Source organism: Macrosteles quadrilineatus, unplaced genomic scaffold, assembly GCF_028750875.1.
Source record: "Macrosteles quadrilineatus isolate MER2022 unplaced genomic scaffold, UCM_ALF_1.0 Scaffold_1__1_contigs__length_201487025, whole genome shotgun sequence".
NCBI classification, from domain to species: Eukaryota; Metazoa; Arthropoda; class Insecta; order Hemiptera; family Cicadellidae; genus Macrosteles; species Macrosteles quadrilineatus.
Window position 1 is genome coordinate 64,417,825 of NW_026542594.1, and position 24,639 is coordinate 64,442,463.

The 24,639-nt window shown below is 39.5% G+C and overlaps 1 protein-coding gene across 1 annotated transcript in view; it reads left to right on the forward strand.

Annotated features, from left to right (window-relative positions):
• Positions 1 to 24,639, forward strand: part of LOC128983384 (isocitrate dehydrogenase [NAD] subunit beta, mitochondrial) — a 48,236-nt gene extending 23,597 nt beyond the window's left edge. Inside the window, exons 5-9 of the mRNA XM_054402648.1 lie at positions 11,358 to 11,564; positions 11,991 to 12,155; positions 16,729 to 16,938; positions 17,081 to 17,236; positions 23,830 to 24,639. Coding sequence (XP_054258623.1) covers positions 11,358 to 11,564; positions 11,991 to 12,155; positions 16,729 to 16,938; positions 17,081 to 17,236; positions 23,830 to 23,907 — 816 coding nt within the window. The 3' untranslated portion in view covers positions 23,908 to 24,639. The remainder of the gene's footprint in view (positions 1 to 11,357; positions 11,565 to 11,990; positions 12,156 to 16,728; positions 16,939 to 17,080; positions 17,237 to 23,829) is intronic.

Here is a 24,639-nt window from a genome sequence, read left to right on the forward strand (position 1 = left end):
TTAAGGAACCTAGATATAAATTGACCATGTACCAGCTTGGGAATTACTTTTGTAATTATTGTATCAGGCGTGATGTACAATAAAGCTTTGTCTATTGTCTTGTCTATTGTCTATTGACAATGTAGGATGGCGGATGGGGGAGGGGGAGAGATAAGCGGGTCGTTGTGGCGAGCACTGTGCTGCTGTGGACTCGCTATCCTGGGTCCACAGGTCGCAACGTCACGACAGGCGCACCCAAGACCACTGCACAAGCTGCGATTACTGATACACACTCACACACATTTATATATACATACATACTGAAACTAAAGAAAATCCCTGTACAAAACAAAACAACACGCTTGTGTGGCTCCGCTAAAAAATAAACAGAAAAATATTACTTTGTGCAAAATATAATAGAGTATATACAGACTCAAAACTAAATAACGGATAATTCAACAATGAAATTTAACTATACTTTAAATTCAATTTCCATATAAATAAAATATTCTCCAGTATAAGCACTAAATATGTATGTATATATATTTTTAATTGTGAGGTACCAAATTTTAAGGGTGGTAAAAAAACTTACTGCTAATCAACAAACACCATAACCACCAGTTTTAATCCACAATAGCCTACTCCTAGGCCTATGTGTTGGCCATAGCTTGGGCTATGGGCCAAAGAACGTAGGCCTACTTTTAATAACAGTGAAGTACACTGAGCCGTGACTTGTCCACCAAGCGTCCCACCAATGTCACGCCTCAGTTTTTTTTATAGTGCGAGTGCTGGCTTTGCGCCGGAACTCAATCGGTTTGGGTCTGGCAGCAGTCCTGCAGACCCCGGGGCATTTTTTCCGCTGTCGGACACATTTTCGGCAGAAGGACAGCGACTGTCATTACTACACACACACAGTTTGTTTTGTTATTTTGTGCCTCAAAATGTATCCGTGTCCATCGATATCATTTTCTGTTTTATTGTTATCACTTCAACAAAAAGTTATGTAGTTTAGTGTGCCGAGAACGTCAGATGAGTAAGTTGTTTGATTATTTTTGATTTGTTTAGGTTAGAAAGTTTCTTGATTAGTTTTGGCCTTCGGCCACATGTTGAGCAGGCTTTGAGTGGGTTTTGGCTAGTGAAAAACAAGTATTAAGCACCTTCTGTGCATTGGAATTACTTTTATTTACCAATTACTTGTTTTTCAAGGCGCTAGACCCATTTCTGAGCCTGGGAGTTGAACAGAGTTTTGTTGGGCCTTTGGCCAAGCTTTGTGTGGTCAGACCACAAGTTTTTCTGGTTAGTTTTGTAGTTTTTGTTGTTGCCAAGTTTTCAAGGCTTTCCCCGAGACTCTAGGCCAGATATTACCCAAGAAAACTCACTTTGAAACTCTCTTTTGTGCGGGCTATGGTCCGTTTGTTCTGTGTCCCTGTTAATTTATTATTAGGCCTAAGGCCTAGTTTGTGCTCAATTTTGTTTTGTTATTGTGGCCTACAGCTTGTTTAATGTAAATTTTGTCCCTTTGTCCCCTGTAAAAGTGTTTTTTTTGTTATTTGTAATGTAGGCCATGTCACTCAGCCTAATTTTTTTTAGTTAAGTAATGGCGCCTCCTGGGGGCCAAGCTCGGTCATAATTAGTTAGTTTTAGTACTCTTACATGTCCCCTGCAATTTTCATTAAGTTTGGATAATAAATGACCGAGTTATTTAAGTTTTAGTTTAGCGCATTTCTGTTTGCTGAGTGACCGTAGGTAACTGACCCCCTACCTAGCCTCAGGCTTGTTGGTAGGCATGGGTATGTCTTTTAAAAGCTGCGGGCACCTGTGCCACAGCTTTTAAAAGCAATTTGAGCAAATTTGGTTGGTAATAACCGGAGTTATTACCGGTTTTACCTGAAAATGCACCTCCAGCCAAAGAATTTTTAATATTTTGTGTAAACTGTTTTTTGAAGTATTAATTGTAGTATTTATGTAACTGTTTTGTGTTTGATTAATGTGTTTTACCCTTCTGGACCAGATAATTTATATTTTTTATTGTCAACTTCAATTTTTATGAAAAATGTCTGTAAGAATGTGTTGTTAAAGTTTGTAAAATCTAAAAAGTCTATTTATTGTTATGTTTTAGAGCTTTATTGAACTGAATTAAATTATTTCTAGTCATTTTACTTTTTCTAATTTTAAAAACTGTTTTACAAAGGAAAGCCTAATTTAAAAGAAGAATATTTATTAATAAAATCACTCTTAATGGTTTGGTCAGTGAATGAGTGGTGCGGAAATTGTTTTTGATTTTATTGCTTGCAAACCTGGATAGGCCTAACACTGCAGTCATATGAAGCCTAAGAAATGAACTTTTATTAGTTAGGCCTGGAATCTGTTCAAAGGGTCCCGGATGGGAGGTTTGGTTCTGCTGATGTCGTCCTCGGAGAGGGTCGCCTGGGGGAACTCTCCACCTTCCACCCCCTTGAGCTGCCAACTGCCCTGTTTCTCCGGGGACTTTTAAGCCACCATCCGCCTTCAACCACCACCGCCTACCACCACCAAGTGCCGCAAGTTTGTTTGAATTAGCCTATAAACATTTTTGAAGGACTTGATATTTAGAGGGGCCCCCAAATTATTCATGACTTGTTATTTATTTTTAAGCTAATCGTTATTTATTAATTTTGAAAGTTAATTATTTATTGTTAATCTATTTAAAGTTTAAAACTGATCAGTTACCATCCTTTTACAGTTACCACTTTTAATTATTTATTTGTTAGGCCTAATTTTGTTACTGGTACCAGTTCTTGTAAGTTCAGAAGGGTAGGCTAAATTCCTTTTCATTAAAATTTTTGATTAAGTTTTTTAAGAGATTTGAGAAATTCTTTGGATGGTTACATTGTTTGATTGTTGATTGTTATTTTGTTGAATTTTTGAGATTAATTATAGGCTTTGTTGACAACTATTTGTTTTGTTTTGATATTCACCCACGGCCTTTCACTAGTTAGTGATGTGGGGCGGCCACTCGCACTGTCACTATGGGGGGCATGCTTCCTTTAGTTGTTCGTCTGGGGGCGGTGCGAGGGGTCGGCTCAGATGGTAGCAGAGCGTGGTTGAATATCAAAACAAAACAAATAGTTGTAAACCCAAAATTGAAACTGTGTGTGTGTGTTTACCTCATCACACAAATGTTAGGTGTTGTCGTTTAGTGTGTGTATGTATGTGTGTATGTGGTGAGTGTAAGTCCGTGTTTTTTGTTTTGGTGGCTTAGGCGGTGTGTATGGGCAGGTTCTTCTGTTTGGGACCTCATCTGACTGTAGGCATTTCAGTCCAGAGCCTTTAGTTAGTTAAGTTTGTGAATTGTTCGTTGTAAAATTTTTTTGTGTGTTTTGAAGGTAGACCGACTGACTGAAAGCAAAATGGGTTTGTTTGCTCCACTGCCCAATCCCATTGCTGGGGTTTTGAGCGACATTCGCCCGGTTGATGGTTTAGAGGTGGAACCTTTGTTAGAGTTTTTGGGAAAGGTGTTGCACCTGAAGGAGTTCCCAGGCATGGAGGACTCAGTAGTGTTGGAACTGCTGGTTCCACTCTGCCTGAGACCTCTTGGTGACAAATTGTTAGATTGTTTGAAACGGGGAGTAAATTTTGACAATTTTCACAGTGAAGTGCTTGAGCTCTTTGTCCCCTTCAGGGTCATGGAGAGATTGAAGGTTGAGAGAGTGTTTCGACCTCAAAAATTGGATGAAACTCTCAGTCAGTATGTGGGTGACATTTGTGGCGTGTGGCGTGTCCTACGGCTGGACATCCCTGAACCCCAACTGGTGGACATTGTCTTGCAGGGATTGAAGCCTGAGGAGCGGTCCAGACTGATTTTTGCTCCAAAGCCTTCTTCTTTTGCAGACCTGGATAGGTTGGTCATCCTTTCACGGAGCGTTCAAGACGCTGATTGTCAAAGGGAGCACGTTGCGGGGCATCTTCCCCGGACTGGTCCCCATCCCGCTGTAGCATCCGTGTGTCGAGGTCCTGAAACACCGCAGAGACAGAGGCGTCCTATTGTTTGCTTTGGCTGTGGTCAAACAGGTCACATGAGACGAGTGTGTCGTCAGAGGGTTAATCTTGCGACTTTGTCCAAAAACCTGAGTAGCTCACAAAGGGAAAGTTTGCCCAAACCGCCCTGTGAGAAAGCTGTTTTGGAGAAAGTCAGCAAGACTTTGGTTTCAGTGAGTACTGCCCCTTCTGGGAGTGCTGGTTTTGGGGAGCCTCTGTCGCGGGGTATGAGGGAGCTTGCATGCATGGGAGTGAAAGCGGCGCGCTCAACTTGCCCACGACTCAACATCTTCTTAGGTAAAACGGTGCAGAAGGCCCTTGTGGATTCTGGGTCAGCCCGTTGTCTCATTTCCCTTTCCCTGTTTGAAAATCTAAAATCTTCTGGGCTAATCAAGCAAGTTGAGCGAAGTACACACATCTGCTGGACTGCATCGAAATCCCCACTTCCCATCATCTATGAAGCCCGTTTGAAATTCAAGATTGATCATTTTTCTTGGGTGTGGAGTTTTTGGGTAGCCAAGGACCTTTGCATTCCTGTCATTTTGGGAGCGGATTTCATCAAGCATTGTGGCCTGATTTTGGATTTAGGCAGAGGCCAGTGCTTCTTTCGTTTCGCAAGACGGGTGCTCATTCCTTTTGCGGATGAAATTGTGGATGGTGCAGCTGTGGTCGAGCCTGAGACACCCAGCAAACCAAAGGTTGATCTATTAGGGCATCTGACTCCTGGTGAGGCTGAAGCTATCAGAACTTTGTGTTCTCGTTTTCCTGAGGTGCTAACGCCAAAGCTTGGAGTCACCAATCTTTTGGAGTACGAAATCCGTTTGACTGACACCCGTCCAGTTCGTTCTCATCCTTACAAACTTGCTCCACCCAAAATGGAGACACTCCGTGGAATCATCAATGAGCTTCTTGAAAATGGGGTAATTGAGCCTTCTCGCTCAAGTTACGCAAGTCCAGCTTTTCTAGTTCCAAAGCCAAATGGCAAGTCTCGAATGGTTCTAGATTATCGCAAGTTGAATGCTCAGATTGAAATTGACTCTGTCCCTCTCCCTGATTTGCACTCTGCGTTCGATTGGTTCGGTAAGGCCAAGTATTTTTCCGTCTTTGATTTGAACCAGGCTTACCATCAGATTCCTTTGAAACCTGAATCTCGACCTCTCACTGCCTTCTGCGTTCCGTGGAACTTGTACCAGTTCACACGTGTACCCATGGGCCTAGCTGTGGGGGCCCAGACCCTCACCAGACTTCTGGACTCCATCTTCCATGACGTCAAGTTCAAATTTGTGTTCAACTATCTTGACGATCTTTTGGTGTACAGTGAGAGCTTTGAAGACCATCTGGTTCATCTTGAGGAAGTCATGAATAGGTTGCTTAGGGCTGGCCTTACCGTAAATCCCGAGAAAGTTAGTTTTGCTCAGGCTGAGATTTCTTTCCTAGGTCATCTAGTATCATCTCGAGGTGTCTGTATCGATCCGGCTAGAACCCAGGCTATCCGGGAGTTTCCTCCTCCCCGAGATGTCAAAGGCATTGCCCGTTTCATCGGCATGGTGGGTTTCTACCGGCGCTTCATCCCCAATGTGGCTGAGTTGGCGGCTCCTCTCAATGAGCTTCGGAAGAAGGGCGCCAAGTTTGTTTGGGGTGAAGCACAACAGATGTCTTTTGATCTTCTGAAAGAAGCTATCATGCAACCTCCAGTTTTGGCGATGCCAGATTTCAGTCAAAAGTTTGTTTTGCAAACCGATGCTTCCTCCGTCGCCATTGCAGCTGTGTTGTCTCAAGAGGTAGATGGTGTTAGGCAGCCAATTGCGTATGCCTCACGCACTTTGAACCCATGCGAAAGGAAAAGCTCTTCTGTGTATGAGTTAGAGTGTTTGGCTGTCGTGTTTGGAGTGAACAAGTTCAGACGTTTTTTGGAACATAAAGAGTTTTTGCTGGAAACCGACAACCAAGCGCTCTCGTGGCTCCTTGCACATCCTCGCCAGCTTGGGAAAATTGGTCGTTGGGTGGTCCAGATATCTTCCCTTAAATTCCAAGTGCAACATGTTCGAGGCACGCAGAATGTGATTGCTGACACTTTATCAAGGATGTATCACTCACCTGACGACCAACCTTCTGATCAGGAGGAGCACACTGGGTGTGCCGTGCTCCTGGAGTTTCCCCTTGCCTTTTCTGAGTTCATCCCACATCAGCTAAAAGATTCCGAGCTGGCTAAGATCATTGGTGAGCTTCAAAATGGGGGAGCCCACCCCCCATATTTTCTGTCCCAGGGTGCCCTTTGTTGTCGAGACCGACAGCGAGGTAAACCCAAGGTTGTGCTGCCTAGTCTTCTTGTACCCATGGTCTTTGCGTACTTTCACTCTTCCCCTGTGGGTGGGCACTTAGGGATTCACAAGACCATTGCGAAGGTTAGGGACATGTTCATCTGGAAGGGTATGGACAGGGACATTGCGGCACGAGTGCGTTCTTGTCAAACATGCTCGCTAAGCAAGCCTGCTCAGAATACCAAGTATGGGTTGTTGTCATCTGAGGTGGCGGAGAGACCTTTGGAGAAGGTTTTCATAGACTATGTAGGGCCTCTCCCACGTAGCAAGTCAGGAAACAAATTCTTGCTTGTTTGTGTGGATGCCTTCTCCAAGTTTTGTTGGCTTTTCCCTTTGAGGAACGCCACTGCACAGCTCACCGTGCAGGCACTTCGTACCCATTTGTTCCAACACTTTGGAATACCCGCCACCATTGTTTCCGACAACGGAACTCAGTTCGTGTCTCACCTTTTCAAGAGAATGTGCTTTGGGCACGGTATCCGCCATGTGACCACTTCTCCTTACTATCCACAGCCTTCCCATGCTGAGAGGTTCAACAGAAATCTTCGATCCGCTCTCATAGCTTTTCATGCTGACAAGCAGACCACCTGGGATCAGGAACTTCCTTGGATTCAATTTGCTTTCAATACTGCACACCATGAGAGTCACAAGGCGGTCCCTTTCGAGCTGTTGTTGGGCTATCCACCCAACAATCCCTTGGCAAATGTGTGGAAAATTGGCGACCTTCTGCCACCCCCTGGTGCAGCCAATGTCAAGGCAACTTGGCAGGCGGCTAGGAGGAACTTGATCCGAGCTAGGGATTTGGTCCGGAGGAAGCACAATCGAGGTCGGTTGGACAATCCTTTCCAGGTGGGGGATTTGGTTTTCTGTAAGGCTCATCCGGTCAGTTCGGCCGTGGACAAGAGAGCCGCTAAGTTGTCTCATCGGTGGTCAGGTCCCCACCGCATCTTGAAGTTCTTGACTCCTGTCTCCGTGCGGCTGGGAGATCCGCAGACTGGAGAAGTTTTCCGGAGGGCTCACATTTCTCATCTGAAGCCTTTCCGGGGAACAATTCCGTAGGTCATCTTTCATTACTCTTGTGTCTGAGTGGGAAGTGCACTGGGCCAGAGAGCTTGATCACCTCTTCTGTCCCTTGTGCGCTGCTGAAGATTTTTCCCTAGTAAATTTTCCAGCACTGGCCAGTGCAAACCCTGGGGGTGAGTTGTCCCTCCAGTTGAAAAAGTTTTTGGCGTTCCCCACTTCAGACACTTGAGTTGATCTGTGGTGTTGAGATCTTCTAGAATTGGGAGAGGTTGTTTTCTTTTTTTGGAGAGGAAGTCCTCCTTTGGGGGGGGAGGTTGAGCCGTGACTTGTCCACCAAGCGTCCCACCAATGTCACGCCTCAGTTTTTTTTATAGTGCGAGTGCTGGCTTTGCGCCGGAACTCAATCGGTTTGGGTCTGGCAGCAGTCCTGCAGACCCCGGGGCATTTTTTCCGCTGTCGGACACATTTTCGGCAGAAGGACAGCGACTGTCATTACTACACACACACAGTTTGTTTTGTTATTTTGTGCCTCAAAATGTATCCGTGTCCATCGATATCATTTTCTGTTTTATTGTTATCACTTCAACAAAAAGTTATGTAGTTTAGTGTGCCGAGAACGTCAGATGAGTAAGTTGTTTGATTATTTTTGATTTGTTTAGGTTAGAAAGTTTCTTGATTAGTTTTGGCCTTCGGCCACATGTTGAGCAGGCTTTGAGTGGGTTTTGGCTAGTGAAAAACAAGTATTAAGCACCTTCTGTGCATTGGAATTACTTTTATTTACCAATTACTTGTTTTTCAAGGCGCTAGACCCATTTCTGAGCCTGGGAGTTGAACAGAGTTTTGTTGGGCCTTTGGCCAAGCTTTGTGTGGTCAGACCACAAGTTTTTCTGGTTAGTTTTGTAGTTTTTGTTGTTGCCAAGTTTTCAAGGCTTTCCCCGAGACTCTAGGCCAGATATTACCCAAGAAAACTCACTTTGAAACTCTCTTTTGTGCGGGCTATGGTCCGTTTGTTCTGTGTCCCTGTTAATTTATTATTAGGCCTAAGGCCTAGTTTGTGCTCAATTTTGTTTTGTTATTGTGGCCTACAGCTTGTTTAATGTAAATTTTGTCCCTTTGTCCCCTGTAAAAGTGTTTTTTTTGTTATTTGTAATGTAGGCCATGTCACTCAGCCTAATTTTTTTTAGTTAAGTAATGGCGCCTCCTGGGGGCCAAGCTCGGTCATAATTAGTTAGTTTTAGTACTCTTACATGTCCCCTGCAATTTTCATTAAGTTTGGATAATAAATGACCGAGTTATTTAAGTTTTAGTTTAGCGCATTTCTGTTTGCTGAGTGACCGTAGGTAACTGACCCCCTACCTAGCCTCAGGCTTGTTGGTAGGCATGGGTATGTCTTTTAAAAGCTGCGGGCACCTGTGCCACAGCTTTTAAAAGCAATTTGAGCAAATTTGGTTGGTAATAACCGGAGTTATTACCGGTTTTACCTGAAAATGCACCTCCAGCCAAAGAATTTTTAATATTTTGTGTAAACTGTTTTTTGAAGTATTAATTGTAGTATTTATGTAACTGTTTTGTGTTTGATTAATGTGTTTTACCCTTCTGGACCAGATAATTTATATTTTTTATTGTCAACTTCAATTTTTATGAAAAATGTCTGTAAGAATGTGTTGTTAAAGTTTGTAAAATCTAAAAAGTCTATTTATTGTTATGTTTTAGAGCTTTATTGAACTGAATTAAATTATTTCTAGTCATTTTACTTTTTCTAATTTTAAAAACTGTTTTACAAAGGAAAGCCTAATTTAAAAGAAGAATATTTATTAATAAAATCACTCTTAATGGTTTGGTCAGTGAATGAGTGGTGCGGAAATTGTTTTTGATTTTATTGCTTGCAAACCTGGATAGGCCTAACACTGCAGTCATATGAAGCCTAAGAAATGAACTTTTATTAGTTAGGCCTGGAATCTGTTCAAAGGGTCCCGGATGGGAGGTTTGGTTCTGCTGATGTCGTCCTCGGAGAGGGTCGCCTGGGGGAACTCTCCACCTTCCACCCCCTTGAGCTGCCAACTGCCCTGTTTCTCCGGGGACTTTTAAGCCACCATCCGCCTTCAACCACCACCGCCTACCACCACCAAGTGCCGCAAGTTTGTTTGAATTAGCCTATAAACATTTTTGAAGGACTTGATATTTAGAGGGGCCCCCAAATTATTCATGACTTGTTATTTATTTTTAAGCTAATCGTTATTTATTAATTTTGAAAGTTAATTATTTATTGTTAATCTATTTAAAGTTTAAAACTGATCAGTTACCATCCTTTTACAGTTACCACTTTTAATTATTTATTTGTTAGGCCTAATTTTGTTACTGGTACCAGTTCTTGTAAGTTCAGAAGGGTAGGCTAAATTCCTTTTCATTAAAATTTTTGATTAAGTTTTTTAAGAGATTTGAGAAATTCTTTGGATGGTTACATTGTTTGATTGTTGATTGTTATTTTGTTGAATTTTTGAGATTAATTATAGGCTTTGTTGACAACTATTTGTTTTGTTTTGATATTCACCCACGGCCTTTCACTAGTTAGTGATGTGGGGCGGCCACTCGCACTGTCACTATGGGGGGCATGCTTCCTTTAGTTGTTCGTCTGGGGGCGGTGCGAGGGGTCGGCTCAACACAAACACACCCACGACTTCATATTTATTCATAGTAGCACTCCGTTTCACCAAACAAAGTTAAACCGACCGATTTTACAAGTTTTTATCACCGACAACGACGACATAACCTCAAGCTGGTGTTTGTTGATTGGCGATGACAGACGATAACTAGACCGAATCCCCGATCAGCTGTTGGCTAGTTTCCAAAATCGCCACCGCAGCGCTTAAGCTGGGCCGAGGAAATCGGGATTTGAGCCGGACAAGGATTATTCGCTGTTCAACCGTCGACTCGTTCACGAGAAGCCCGTCTAACACGAATTAAGATCACGCCATACAATACTACGTTACCCATTGATTCAGGTTAGCTACGTTTTTAGGCTTTCTTACGTTCATCTAAATTTTCTTTTAACATACGCATACTTGTCTGCCACTTATTGTTTACCCGTTCAAGTTCGATTTTAATTTCCTAAATTTTAATAACTTAGTTTTCGCCGATTGGAGTCTTGACCCGCCAGTGACTAGCGGTGGCTATCGTTTATTTAATTATAATTAATTATTTTCGAAATTACGATTTATCCGTTCGCTTAACAAATAATTATTACGTCTAAATTATATCTCGTTTTCACCGTTTTAATACCCCGAGACTTGTCGTCTAAGTTCTAAACCCCGTCTTTGGCGGGTGAAAGAATCAAGTCTTGGGAGCAGCCGATTTGAACAATCAAACAGCTACGAATATTAATATTGAATCCATTTTAAATCATCCCACGATAAATTCTCCATTCGATTATATTAATTAGGCCCGACGACTCTGTAGGAATTGCTTTTTACATTAGATTCAATTTTATTATCTACCACCGTCTTTAGCCAGATAGTTTACAGTTTATTACGAGTATTTAAATGACATTGGCTTAAGATTGGATACTCGTCGGCCCTACAGAGACATTCTAAAAGTTAGGCAAAATTTACCAAAACACTTTTACGAAGGCTGGGATGATATAGCTCCAACTGGGCGTCTGCAGGATTGCCTGAGCGCTTCTAGAGCTCTGAGCCTTCGATTAAATTTTAATAAATTGATCAGTCAAAGCCGTGACAACTTTGTATCGACCTCTGGATTTTTCTCGGCTCCTTCTGAGCACTCCGGGGAAGAAATTTGAGTGTGGCCGGTTCTAGGGGTAGGCCTAGCCTGACTTAGGTGAATACTACTTTATTCCCCCCCTAGAATTTTGCGTCACATAATTACTATTAAATGCATTTCCGTTTTTCTGTAAGTTGATGGGAAAATAATACATTATTGATAGATAATTTAACTGTGCAAAGATATATGTGTTGCAAAAAAGAAATTCTTAGAGTAATTAATAATATGATGAAATATCAGGGTATCTTGGCCACCCCAGACTACAGTCACACTGGTGAGCTGGAGACTTTGAACATGAAGCTGCGCAAAGCTCTGGACCTGTACGCCAACGTGGTCCATGTCAAGTCTCTTCCTGGCATCACGATGAGACACAAAAACATTGACTGTGTTGTCATCAGAGAACAAACTGAGGGGGAGTACTCAGCTTTGGAACATGAAAGTGTCAAGGTTAGGTTAGATCTTTGTAGCCTAAGTTATTTTTTAAAACAATGACGTTAACTTGTCTACCTGATATTTAACTTTTACTCAACTAAAGTATTTTTCTGTTAATCTGTTATTTAAATGAAAGTGTATTTCTTCAATAAAGTGTTGTACTAAAAAGTGAGTTGCAACATTTTTCTATGAACTATTCTACTTTCAAAGTAAGAGCCACCAAATTTGTTGGTAGGTATTTAACTTTATTGTCACTTAGCAGCTGCTAGACCTCATTTTCGAATTACCAATTATTGTAGATGTTTTAATACTGTACATATTTAATATATTTTAATACTGTAACTGTAAGTGTAAGTCAACAATATTACAACAAGTTTTCAAAACTGCTTGCTGTGGAGCCACCTGATACATAATACATCACTGAGTTATGGTTTGTCGTAGGGAGTTGTGGAGTGTCTGAAGATTGTAACAGCAACTAAATCTTCAAGAATCGCTAAGTTTGCATTTGATTATGCCACCAAAAACAACCGTAAGAAGGTCACCGCAGTCCACAAAGCCAACATCATGAAGTTGGGAGATGGGTTGTTCTTGAGAAGTTGCACAGAGGTTGGTTGTGATGTCAAATTTATTATTTACTTTATTTGCTTTATTCACTTAACTATATTTATTATTACTAAATAAAGTTGTGACAATTGACAATAATACCTTGTTCTTTTACCATGTAAAGCACCTATGTTTACAGTTTGTGTCAAGTTGGAAATTTATAATCAGAGAACCTAATGTTACATCTGTCAAGAAACCAAAATGTTTATACCCTTAAAACTTACAAAATAAACAACTGCACTTTGCTTGTAAAACTTAGTATTGCTAACAAAAAACTAACCTAAAATGTGAATGAAAACCCCTTGAAATGGGAGTCAATTGAATTGTGGAAGTTCTGTATGTCGCGATCGCGCAAGAGGATGATGAGGTTTGCGTGACCACGGGAGAAGATGATGATGTCTCCATGGTGGCAGAAATCAGAATTTTGCCAAGATCGCGGAAGACGATGTTAATGTATACACGTCTGTGAAAAACAGTGATGATGTTTCAGTGGTGGCTGAGGAAGTTATTCAGGATTTTTAGGTGATCCCAGAAGACGATGATGACGTCTCCACTGCGGGAGATGATTACGATATTACCTCAAGTTTGGCTTGACTAAAAATATCAGGCTGGCAAACCTCTAGTTATAGTAAAATTGTCTTTTTGATTTATTTTAGATCTTCATTTACTTTTGATATGGTAGTTATTCACTGTGTTTAGAAGGGTTTAAACTTAAATCGTCTAGTTAGAATTCATCACTACTGTATTAATTTTTTCTTTACTTTAAAACAACCCATTATCTCAAAATTACTTTATGGAACGAGATAAAGACAGGGGTTGGTGTAGTATAAACAATCTATTCATAATATTTAGTGAAACTATACAAAAATTGTATCGGTATTAAGTATTGATTTTTCAGGTATTGGTAACACGATCAAATTTCAGAATTGATAAATTTTGGTACTGACATATAAACATTTTAACTTATAAAAAACATTTATAAATATGTTAAGAATAGTTCTCTTGGCCTGTGGGGACACCAAAAAGAAACACAGGCTGTATACCAACCGGGAAAACCGGGAGAACCGGGAAATAACCTTGAATTTGAAGGGACCTGGAAAAAGCCGGGATTTTTGGACCGATTCCGGGATTTTTATTTTAGCCCCGGTAGAAGATTGTAGTCGTTAAATGCGTCTTGCCGCGATTGCGGGCGACGACGATGACGTTTCAGTGATCGCGGGATATGACAATGACATCTACACGTCCGCGGGAAATGTTCATGATTTGCCGCTATTGCGAACGACAACGATGACGTTTCCGTGACCGCGGGAGACGACGATGATGTTTACATGGCTGCGGTAAATATTCATGATTTTACCGCGATCGCGTACTTCGACGATTTCGTTTCCCTAACCGCTGGAGTCAATGATGATTTCTCGGCCATGTTTTTTTTTCCACGGCCGTGGAAGATTTTCATGATTTGCCGTGACCGCGAAAGATGACGATGATGATTTCTACACGGCCGCGTGAAATGCTCATGATTTTGCCGCGATTGCGACCTACGACGATGACGTTTCCGTGACCGCGGGGGACGACGATGACGTTTCCGTGACCGCGGGAGACGACGATGACGTTTACGTGACCGCGGGAGACGATGATGATGTAGACACGGCCGCGGAAGATTTTCGTGATTTTGCCGCGATCGTGGATGACAATGATTGCGTTTCCGTGATCGCGAGAGACGGCGATAATGTATACATACCGCGGGAGATGTCCATGATTTTTCTATGATAACGTAAGACTGTGATGACATTTACGTCACTGTGGGAAGCGACCACACGACCGCAGGAAATATTCAGGATTTTGCTGCTATCGAGAGAGACGATGTTTCCGTGGCCTTAAGTAATGATGATAATGAAAATTATTACTATAATAAGGATTATTACTTTTTCAACACTAGCTCACTGGACTTTGAAACAAATTTGATGTAAGTTTATATCTATATATATAATACGTGAAGCTGTTTTTTGTTAAGGCAACTCCTCCCTTATTTGTGGACCAATTTCAACGTTTAAGGTGTCGAAAGATTCGTCTCAATATGTAGTTTTGCAATAAGGTTTTACAATTTTAAAATTCCTACTCTTAAGAGCGTGAGACCCTCTCAAAGGTCGGGTTTCCCCCATAAGAAATACACAGAACAAATTTAAAAACAAAAAACAGCTGTTAATGAAAAGAAACTCATTAGCTTTTTGGGAGTAAATATTATTGTTTGTAATATTCAGTAGGTTAAGGCCATGTTAAACAGTTTATCAGTTTTGTTGGAAGAACAGAAAATGCCTCAAGTTCAAAGAAGAAACATTGAAAACGGGAGGAGGAGACAATTAATAATAAGATATCTTATGTGTATGAGGAGAGTAGAAAAACAGATCCCCGTCTAACAGATACCCATCCAGATACAAATTCACTTGGTGAGATGAATAATATTTGACAGTTATGCTATGCAACTTACTTTGGTCGTGGAAAATATACGAAGCACATAGTGTTTTCACGTTGGTAAAGTAAACTTGGCTAATCACAGATCAAATGAATGCATGCAAGAATTGTTTACTTCTGACACTTACAGATCGAGAAATTTCAAAACATTTAGTAGAAACTATAATAATGCATTGACTATGATAAGTTCAAGTAGTAAGATTATACCACATCTTTGCGGACCTTATGTTTTTATTGTAAACTTTCTGTATTACTCAGTCTACTTCAATTGAGAAAAACGCAAATGGATTGTTTACTTCTAGGTTGTGTTGCCCGTATCTCTGACAAACTTATATACCAAATTTTTGGACTGAATTCACCAACACAATCCAGACATTTCAGATCAAAAATCAGAAGTTTCAAAAAGTTAGTGGCAATATTAGATCAAACATAAGTGAAGGAATTAGTGTTCATGTATTTAACGATCGAATAGTACCTTTAACATTATTACTACTCTAATAATGTTTTATATTGTTTCATATTGTTTTATGTAAGGTCAAGTTTATTTTTATGATTCAGGAGAGGCAAATAATATACGCTTTTCAAAAAGAGAAAATGAAAATTGATATCCAAATTTTATAGCTACAAGAGTTATCCAACCTATTTCGACAAAAGAATCCATACTTTCAAAAATTTGGTACTCCATTGAACAACGTGAGAACGTTATGATGCGGGGTATATACTGTGACTGACAGACAACACGTTAAAATACGTTAACCATCTTTCAATGGTGTTGCTGCTTTAGCCTATTATTCAACGCAGATTAAGGCTGTCCAGTTGGTAACCCAGAGTTTGTGGGTAAAAAATGGACCACATAAAATGGTTGATATCACCCACCTTTTCAGGATTCTCTACGGAGAAAATTCGTTTGTTTAGAGTGAAGTCTCAAATCAAAGAAATAAAATGACCCAAACTTAAATTACTTAACACAGGCTATCAGCAAGGCAACAGTTTTCTTTAATTCTCAATTCTGGAAACACTTTGTTGTAACATGTTAACTCGAATTGAAGCAGATCGTTTAGCATTCATTAGGAGTTATCAGTTAAAACTGAGCACAGAAATAATGTAGGTAGGTTGAACCTTTTACAACGCAAATAGAGGTTTTTAAAATTAGTTTCTAACAAGTGTTTAAACTACTCTAAGATGTAAGTAGAATTACTCTAATTTAAGCATAACGTTTTCCTCGGAGTTATGTTTCATACTATGCGGCTCATTGAGCCGCACGGGTACTCTAGTTGTATATATAAAAGGCAAAGCCCTCACTGACTGACTAACTCATCACTAATTCTCCCACTTCCCATTTACCTAGGAGGCTGAAATTTGGTACACTGATTCTTTAGGCATTAAATAGGCAAACTAAGTTGTTTTTATTCTGATCGGACTCTCGGGCTCCGCCCCAGTGGCTCTGGAGTTTCCCATGTCAACCATATGAGTACTCATATTTAAATGGAATTAATGAATCTTAACAACAGCTGTTTCAATTAATCAAGTTGGTTCTGTTCTATGATGTTCAATAGCATTAAAGTTACAAGGATTACCAACAGGGTGCATCACTATTATTTCTTTTACATTTATGACAACAGCTAATTTGCAACCAAAAGGTGAGTGAGCGCAGCGAACAAACTTCAACCTGGTGGTGAGTTAGCTTAGCGAACGAGCTAACCTGAAGGCAAGTGAGCGCAGCGAAGGAGCTCCAACCTAAAAGTGAGTGAGCGTAGCGAATGAACTTCAACCAGGACGTGATTGAGCCATGCGAACGAGCTCACTTATGAAGTTAAACGGGGCAAAGCCCGCGGGTACAGCTAGTATTGTATACTTAAGCTGCAAGTCTTAAATTGATTATAGTTTAAGTGGAACCAAACAAATACGCGGGAACCTGGAAAAACTTCGAAAAACCAGGAAAAAACCTGGAATTTCACTTTAATAAAATAGTATACACCCTGAAACAGTAAAGTGGTTCCGGGTCTAGGTCCTCCTGTGTCACCTGTGGTACAATAGCGTATTTCCTTTAGGGGGAATTTGCAGAAAAACTTAATGTGATATGTAAATATTTTTTTTTTTGTAGATGGCAAAGCTGTATCCGAAGATAAAGTTTGAGACAATGATTGTAGACAACTGTACGATGCAGATGGTGAGCAACCCGCACCAGTTTGATGTGATGGTGATGCCCAATCTGTATGGCAACATCATAGACAACCTGGCTTCTGGGCTGGTGGGAGGAGCTGGTGTTGTGGCTGGGGCCTCCTACAGTCCTGAGTGCTCAGTGTTTGAGCCGGTAAGAAACTCATAGGAAAGCTTACTCCTTGTCATTAACTAGAATTAGCAGTGAAAATAAGACAATATTACCTCTATGGTAAGTAAAACTCATAATGTGTTTGGGTGGGCATGCCAGTTTATATCATGTTCTTGTCTCTCAGGGTGCACGACACACCTACTCTGAGGCAGTAGGCAAGAACGTAGCCAACCCCACGGCAATGATGCTGTGTGCCGCCAAGATGCTTGCCCATGTCAACCTTCACCACTACGCTGACATGATCAGAGGTGCCATCGCCAAAGTACTCATAGATGGGAAGGTATGACATAAATTATTATATTCATTTTAATATGGCACATTCAGGGTGGTCTCAGAACTTCTGTGAAATATATCACACATTTTTCCCAGTGGTCCCAGTAATAGTAGTAAAACCTAGTTTTCCCGGTCTCCAAATGTTCCTTTTTCCTATGGGTTTGCTAGTTCCAGATTTTCTGGACGGATCGAGCTAGAAACTAAGTACAAGAACTAACTAGTACTAATTACTACTTGTACTAACTAGTACAAGAAACTAAGTACTTGCTCACTACAAATCGAAACTGCAATCAATGCTTCGAGTCCTTGAGTTGAAGTGCTGTTGGTACAAACAGAATAAATGCCTTTGATTTAAAACACTAGATTTAAGAATAATTTTCAATACCTCAGACACCGTTTGGAGCTTGTAGAAAAAACTCCTAAATACCGGTATATGGGGAAAAAGCTTTTTAATAAACTACCCCACAACTCTAAAAACTTTAATTCATAATAAATCCTGACTAGTAAAACATATTACAGTGTAAATGAATACCTTAACGAAGCTAATGAACAATATGACTTTTATTTTGTACAAAGTTCTTATTTGACTTAATCTTAATATTCATAGAAATTCATTTTTACTTTTATCGTTCAGCAAATTTTTACAACATAGTGCATAAGACATATTATTGTATATTTTAGGTTAGTTTTGACAATGTCATCTGTTTTTTAGCTATGGTATGATTCAAAACTTTCTATGACAATAAGGAATTATTTATTTATTTATTTGGTGTGGTGCTTTGGGTACTTGAACTCTGAGCGAAAAAAAAAACAAAATTAAGTTGTTCACTTGTCAGTAAATTTGTTTCCAATTTGGCTTCTGAAAAAAAATTTTGTCCCAATGGTGCCACTTTTTTGTGGCACCATATGCGACCGCGTAGTTTGCGTATGGGTTTAACCGGCCCTGACTGGAGGTCGAATTTCATAAAATTTCAGAAATAGCCACAACGGACTAAGTCCTGGACACCTCATATGGATGTACTAAACCACTTCAGAACTTTGATAGTCTTGGCATGGTTACGGACTCCACCCTAGAAACTCAAGACATATGTAGCCAACAGGGTTTCTCAAACTCAATAACTTGTTCCCATCGACTCTTAGCGACACATATCAAGTACTGATAATCCTGCAGACTGTGCGTCAAGAGGAATTTCTGCTTCTCTCCTTGTCAACCGTCCGCTCTGGTGGACAGGCCCTCCTTGGTTTAAGCTTTAAGTAGGAGCTTCGTTTTTATTGGCCTACCTCGCACTTCACTCCGGAGGACCTCTCTTCGTCAGAAGAAATCCAGAAGATAGTTGTTCTTACATCAGCTCCTCAAAAGGAGTGGGAACTTCTCTCTGCCTACTCATCGTGGAACAAACTCCAATGCATTGTTGCTCTTCTTATCCGCTTCATTCACAATTGTCGTCATTAAAGTAACCATCTATGTCCTCACTCATCGTCTGAAATCTCCAAAGCTCGTCTCAAGATCTTCCATCCTGTTCAACAAGCCACCTTTGCAGATTAAATTTCGTCCCTCCAAAAGAAGCGTGACTGCTCCACCCAACTACAACGTTTAAAACCATTTCTTGACTCTGATGGACTTTTTCGTGTTGGTGGTCGTCTCAACAATTCATCACTACCTTTTGAATTGATAATTGATAATTGATGTTCAAAATCCATTGCTGCTACCAAGGAAGCATCATGTTGTTGACCTGCTAGTGGACCATTTCCATGTCACACACCTGCACTCTGGACCTCAACTCACTCAAGCTCTGATCACTCAATCCGTCCGAATTCTTTGTGCACGTAGCGTTATTCGCTCACGTACATTCAAGTGTGTTATATGTTTCCGAAATAAACCCGCTAATAAGTGATCTACCCTCCTCTCGAATCACTCCTGCTCGACCATTCCTCTCTACAGGAATCGACTACTGTGGGTCCTTCACAATTAAAAACTTAAATCTCCATTCTGTGAAAGTTGTAAAAGTGTATCTGCGCATCTTCATTTGCATGGTGACCAAGGCTGTCCACCTCGAAGAAGTGACAGATCTCACCACTGATGGATTAGTAGCTGTTCTAACGCGCTTTGTTTCCCCCCGTGGACTTTGTGCGGACATATATTGTGATTGTGGCACGAATTTTGTCAGTGCTGACGCAGTTCTTCGTACACTGGTTAAACCTCACCTCACAACTCCTCAAGCACAAAACACTCTTACGCTTCTACTCGTGGAATCAAGTTACATTTCAATCCTTCTGCTGCTCCTCATCAAGGCGGACTATGGGAAAGCGCAGTGAAGAGCGCCAAACATCATCTACGACGTGTCATGGGTGACACAGTTCTCATTCTTTCAAAATTCATCATGCTCACCACTCAAGTTGAGGCCATGCTTAATTCCAGGCTGCTAACTCCGCTCTCAAGTGATCCAGTTGACCTTTCAGCCTTAACGCCCTCCTCGGAACTTCTCTGGCATCCGTTCCAGAGCCTCACGTCATGGATGTGCCAACAAATCACCTTAAACATTGGCAATTAGTACAGGCTTTCCATCAACAACTTTGGAAACGATGGAGCTTGGAATATATTCATACGCTTCAACAACGCTCAAAATGTTGTAAAAATTCTCCAAACCTGAAGATAGGAGATCTAGTTTTGGTGCACGATTCTTCTCCACCACTAAATTGGCCTCTTGCCCGTATAACTGGCATCCATCCTGGAAAGGATGGGATCGTCCGTGTTGTGAACCTCAAGACGTCTTCAGGACACCTGACCCGTCCAGCAATAACAAAAGTATTTCCTTTGCCACTTGACTAAAAGATTCTAAGCTGCCTTACTAATAATATTTTTTAGTATTGAAGTTTTAATGAGAATTTTTATGGGTCCTTGGTTAAAGCCCTTTGTTGCTTTAAGGCGGGCAGTAGTTGAAGACTTTAAGACTTTTTCCCTTGAACTGTCTCTACTTTAAGACTTTTTCCCTTGAACCGTCTCTATCATGTGTGCGTGCATTTGTGATACGTTATTATTTCTTTCTTTTTACTTTTTCAATACATTGTTTTAATTGATCATGTTAACATGGTGTCTTTATTATAATTTAAATATTTTTTACTATTCCCAATCCAACACCTATGAAATTTGAAATGGAACCATGATGAGACTTATTGCTAGGTCAGCGATAAGTCAAGAAGAACTGCCTAGTGCCTTTGCATTTTCCTTCTCAAGAAAAGTCCAATTCACCTGTGGAAGAATAAAATCCCCAAGTATCAGTATATGTTCCAGGCTCCTATTAGATACCACAATTACATAACTGCATCACAGTAGATAGAAACACAGCCATTCATTGGAGAGGACAAGTTAAGGTATAAGAATACATACTCTACGCTCCTTACAGTTGAAGCAAGGTTGTGACAAGATATGATCTCATGCACAGCAATCATTACTCCACCACTTCTTTTGCCACTTGAAGGCGATGTTCTGTCGCATCTGATATATATATATATATATATAATAATTTGTCTCCAACGAAGCCCAATTCCGAGTCTTAAACGTAAGGATCCAAATTTGTTTCAAGTTTCAATGAATGCAATGATATCATGCGAGCTAGACTGAGATAGGTTGATCAATTTTGACTTTAGACCATTCAAATTCTTGGTAATAACAACTAACATGCATTGGTGGACTGTTCATCTCAATTAGTTTTTTTTTTATTCTTGACAATTTGAGGGACTCCATTATGGTAACGTCTTGCTCTCCATTAGATACACGCTGATCCAGTTCAGATTTAAGTCTCTTAAAATAATCATTTTTTCGAGGAGTGCTATCTCTGGAAATCTTTACAGATTTGAAGTGCTCATTTCTTGAGGCTACAGTTTCAAGGGAGAAGATCAAGATGATCTCTTTCACCGCCTGTTCGGAGCAACGATATAAACAACTCATGGATCACTGGCTCAGTGTTGGGCCGCGCGGTCTAGCTTCCCGCACCATCTACTGGCAGAAGCCGACGCAGCCCATACACTCACAAATATAAAAGGCACATTTTTACTTTCATTTTTTCGAATGGGTAGCCTCCGGATTATCAAGATACAATTAAAGTGGTTTAAATACCTGTAATGTCGATAATCCAATCGGTTGTGAAACAACTAGTTTCGGCTCACAAAGGAGCCTTCTTCAGGTTTTCCCAAGGACATTGTCACTTCTTCTGAAGGTCGTCAAAGATCACAATATTTACAAAACATAAAAAACATTTAAAACACGTAACAAGCATGCCTAGGCCTAGCTTTAACGATGTGACCGGCGGGAGTTTACGTCTAGACTGCCGGGCACTATGGTCGGTGCGTCTTATCAGTAACAGGTTGTTTGTGGGTATCATTCTTCTCCCTCTCCCTTTCCATTATTTCTATTGTAGTGTTGCAAATGAAATTAGATGCGAATGAAAGCTTGTCGTTTAGCACGTTTTGTTTGTCCGATTTGACTGCCTTATAAATTTCGAATTCTTCTAGCGTGTTGATCTGAAACTTGTTATTATTAAAATGTAGAACAGTCATGTTATCGTTGATGTTGGAATAGCTATGGTTGTTTGTGATTAAATGCTCTGCAAAAGTTGATGATTGAGTAGACGTGGTTTTCTTGGGGATGTGTTCCTTAAAACGTTTTGCAAAAGAGCGTGATGTCTGGCCTATGTAATAACTATCACAATTGCTGCAATTGATTTGGTAAACACCTGTCTTATCGTAGTTTGATGAAGATATGAGAGGACGTTCCTTTAACTTAGAGCCAAGTTTGTTAACAGATTTAAATGCCACTGTGATGTTGTTCTTGGCCATGATATCAGTCAGCCGATAAAAACGTTTTAGGATCTTTTGTTTTGTTTTTATCTTTGTTCAACTGTTTAGCTACTAGTTTATCTACTATACTACTTTTGAATCCATTTTTTACAGCTATGTTTTTGATGGTATTTAATTCCTCTTCATAATCTTTTGTATTCATTGGTACTGTCAATAACCTGTGTACAAAACAGTTGTATGCAGCCATCTTTTGGGAGTATGGATGGTGTGATTCTGAATTAATGGTTTGGTCAGTGCAAGTCGGTTTTCTATAGATCTTAAATTCAAAGTGGTCATGTTGTTTAAAGATGGTGAGGTCGAGAAAGTTGATCGAGCCCTGTAACGGTTAGCGTCTGTGAACAATGTTCTGTTTTCAAGTTCATTTAAGAATACTTCGGCCAAAATGCTTGATAGAGGGGAGCCCTTAGCTAACCCTTCTTTTTGGATGTAGAAGCTATTTTGAAATTTAAAATAATTCTGTTTCAGAACAACATTTGTTAGTTTTATCAGATCATCTATTGCGTCAGGTGAAAGTTTGGAATTCTTCAATAAGTTCAGTTTGAGGATGTCTATTGTTTCGTTAATAGGAATATTTGTATAAAGATTCACAATATCGAATGATGCTAGTCTTTGGTTATTTTTTATTGACAGTAATTTCATTTTGTCAATTAATTCTAGGCTATTTTTAAGGCTATGGTTGTTCTCTAAAATAATTTCATTTCTGATTATATTATCAAGTTTCTTTGCTACTTTGTATGCTGGTGAAGGCGTGAAGTTAACAAGAGGTCCACTTTAATTGCACATTTTTAGTTGCTGTCCTGTTGAAATGTATAGGGATAAATATTGCTAACGCATGTCGATGTCAAACTCTTTTTAGTATTTAAACCTTTATGTCTGTTTTTTGTTTCTTGCAGAAAATAACCCATCTGAATACTTTAAAACTACAAATTCACTAAACTCGATCTGTAGATGTTTTTAGACAACTGATATAGTTAGTTCCAAACTGCACATGGTAACATGATAAGTAGTTATAAAGGACAAATAGAAAGTAGAATATTTGTAATTTAAAACCTATTTTACTAAACAAACAAAAATAGTAAACCAATATAAACACTTTTGAATAGAATGATTTTGCCAAGTTTTTGCCGCAGACCTATGTTTGACGTAAACTCGATACTTTTTTGTTCCAATGTGTAATGTCAATGTATCTTACAAAATAGGTAGGTAACAAAAAAGCGAAAGAAAAAAGTAGGCCCATCACGTTAATGTCAAAAAACTGCGGTAAAAACTGGACAAATGTAGTCGGGTTTCAAAGATTTCAAATGGGTTGTTTTCTGCAAGAAAATAAACATACATAAAGATTAGATTAGTAAAAAGAGTTTGGCATGCATTAACAATATTTAATATATTTCATTAAATATTTTGCATTATATATTTCAAGAGAGCAGCAACTTAAAAAGGTGAGTTTTATAGTGGTGAGTGTAAGGGCTGCGTCAGCTACTGGTGGGGGGAGCTAGACCGAAAACAGCGCCAGCAGTGCTACTGAGAGCGCAATCCAGTAGTTCTTTACATCGTTGGTTCGGAGTTGAATACAATTTGCGGAGGAGAGGCCTCACTTTATTATTTGGATTGATTTCCTATTAAAGTCAAATCTCTAGTCAATGTAAGCAATATCCACGATATTAATTAACATGTATTTCTGATTTGAATTACAAATACTTTTGATATTTTTGTTTTTATTAATTCTTTTTATTTATTTTATAGGTCAGAACTAAAGATCTAGGAGGACAGAACACTACTAATGAATACACGTATGCCGTCATTGCCAACTTAGGAAAATAGAAGAGGATAAAAAATTGTACATAGGGCCTTTTTGTACATTTAATAAATCTGAAAAATGTGTAAAGATAAGAATGTAGATTCTTAAACTGTTAATTTGCAGGGAAACCTTGAATATTCATTGAAAATGTAGTAAACCAATTGCAGCATTTTTCAACATTTTGAAAGCAACTTTTTATTCAAAAAAATGTAGGTTTATTAACTGTAGGCTATAAAAATGTAGATTATTTGGAGATAACCGTGTTGATTTTTTATATAAATACATTTTATTGATGCCAGTTGGCTGCATCATGATTAGTAGTAATATTGTGCAAACTTTTAAAAAGAAGTAATTAATTCATCTTCTAAAGTAGTAGGCCTAATGTAATGGCTATCAGTATTGAACGATGACGTGATGTGTTTTTAAATTTACTGTTCATTTTGACATTTTTACTTGAAACTACTTCTAAATCAACTCCAGATTGTATTCTATTAAATTTTCCAAAACTGTACTCCATACAGGACTACATACAATTATACAATTTTATTTAAAGTATAATAGTTTTAGTTTTATTAACTTGTTCTAGTCATAGCTACACTCAGTATTTATTGATTACAATATTGTTTTTATTCTACATACTGTGGAGTATGTAAACTACTTTTAGGCTACTATTTTTTTTAATTCTAAATTGTATAAATATTGTTACTGTTCTGTAATATTAAAAATTGTAATGTAATAAAATTTGGTTTATGAAG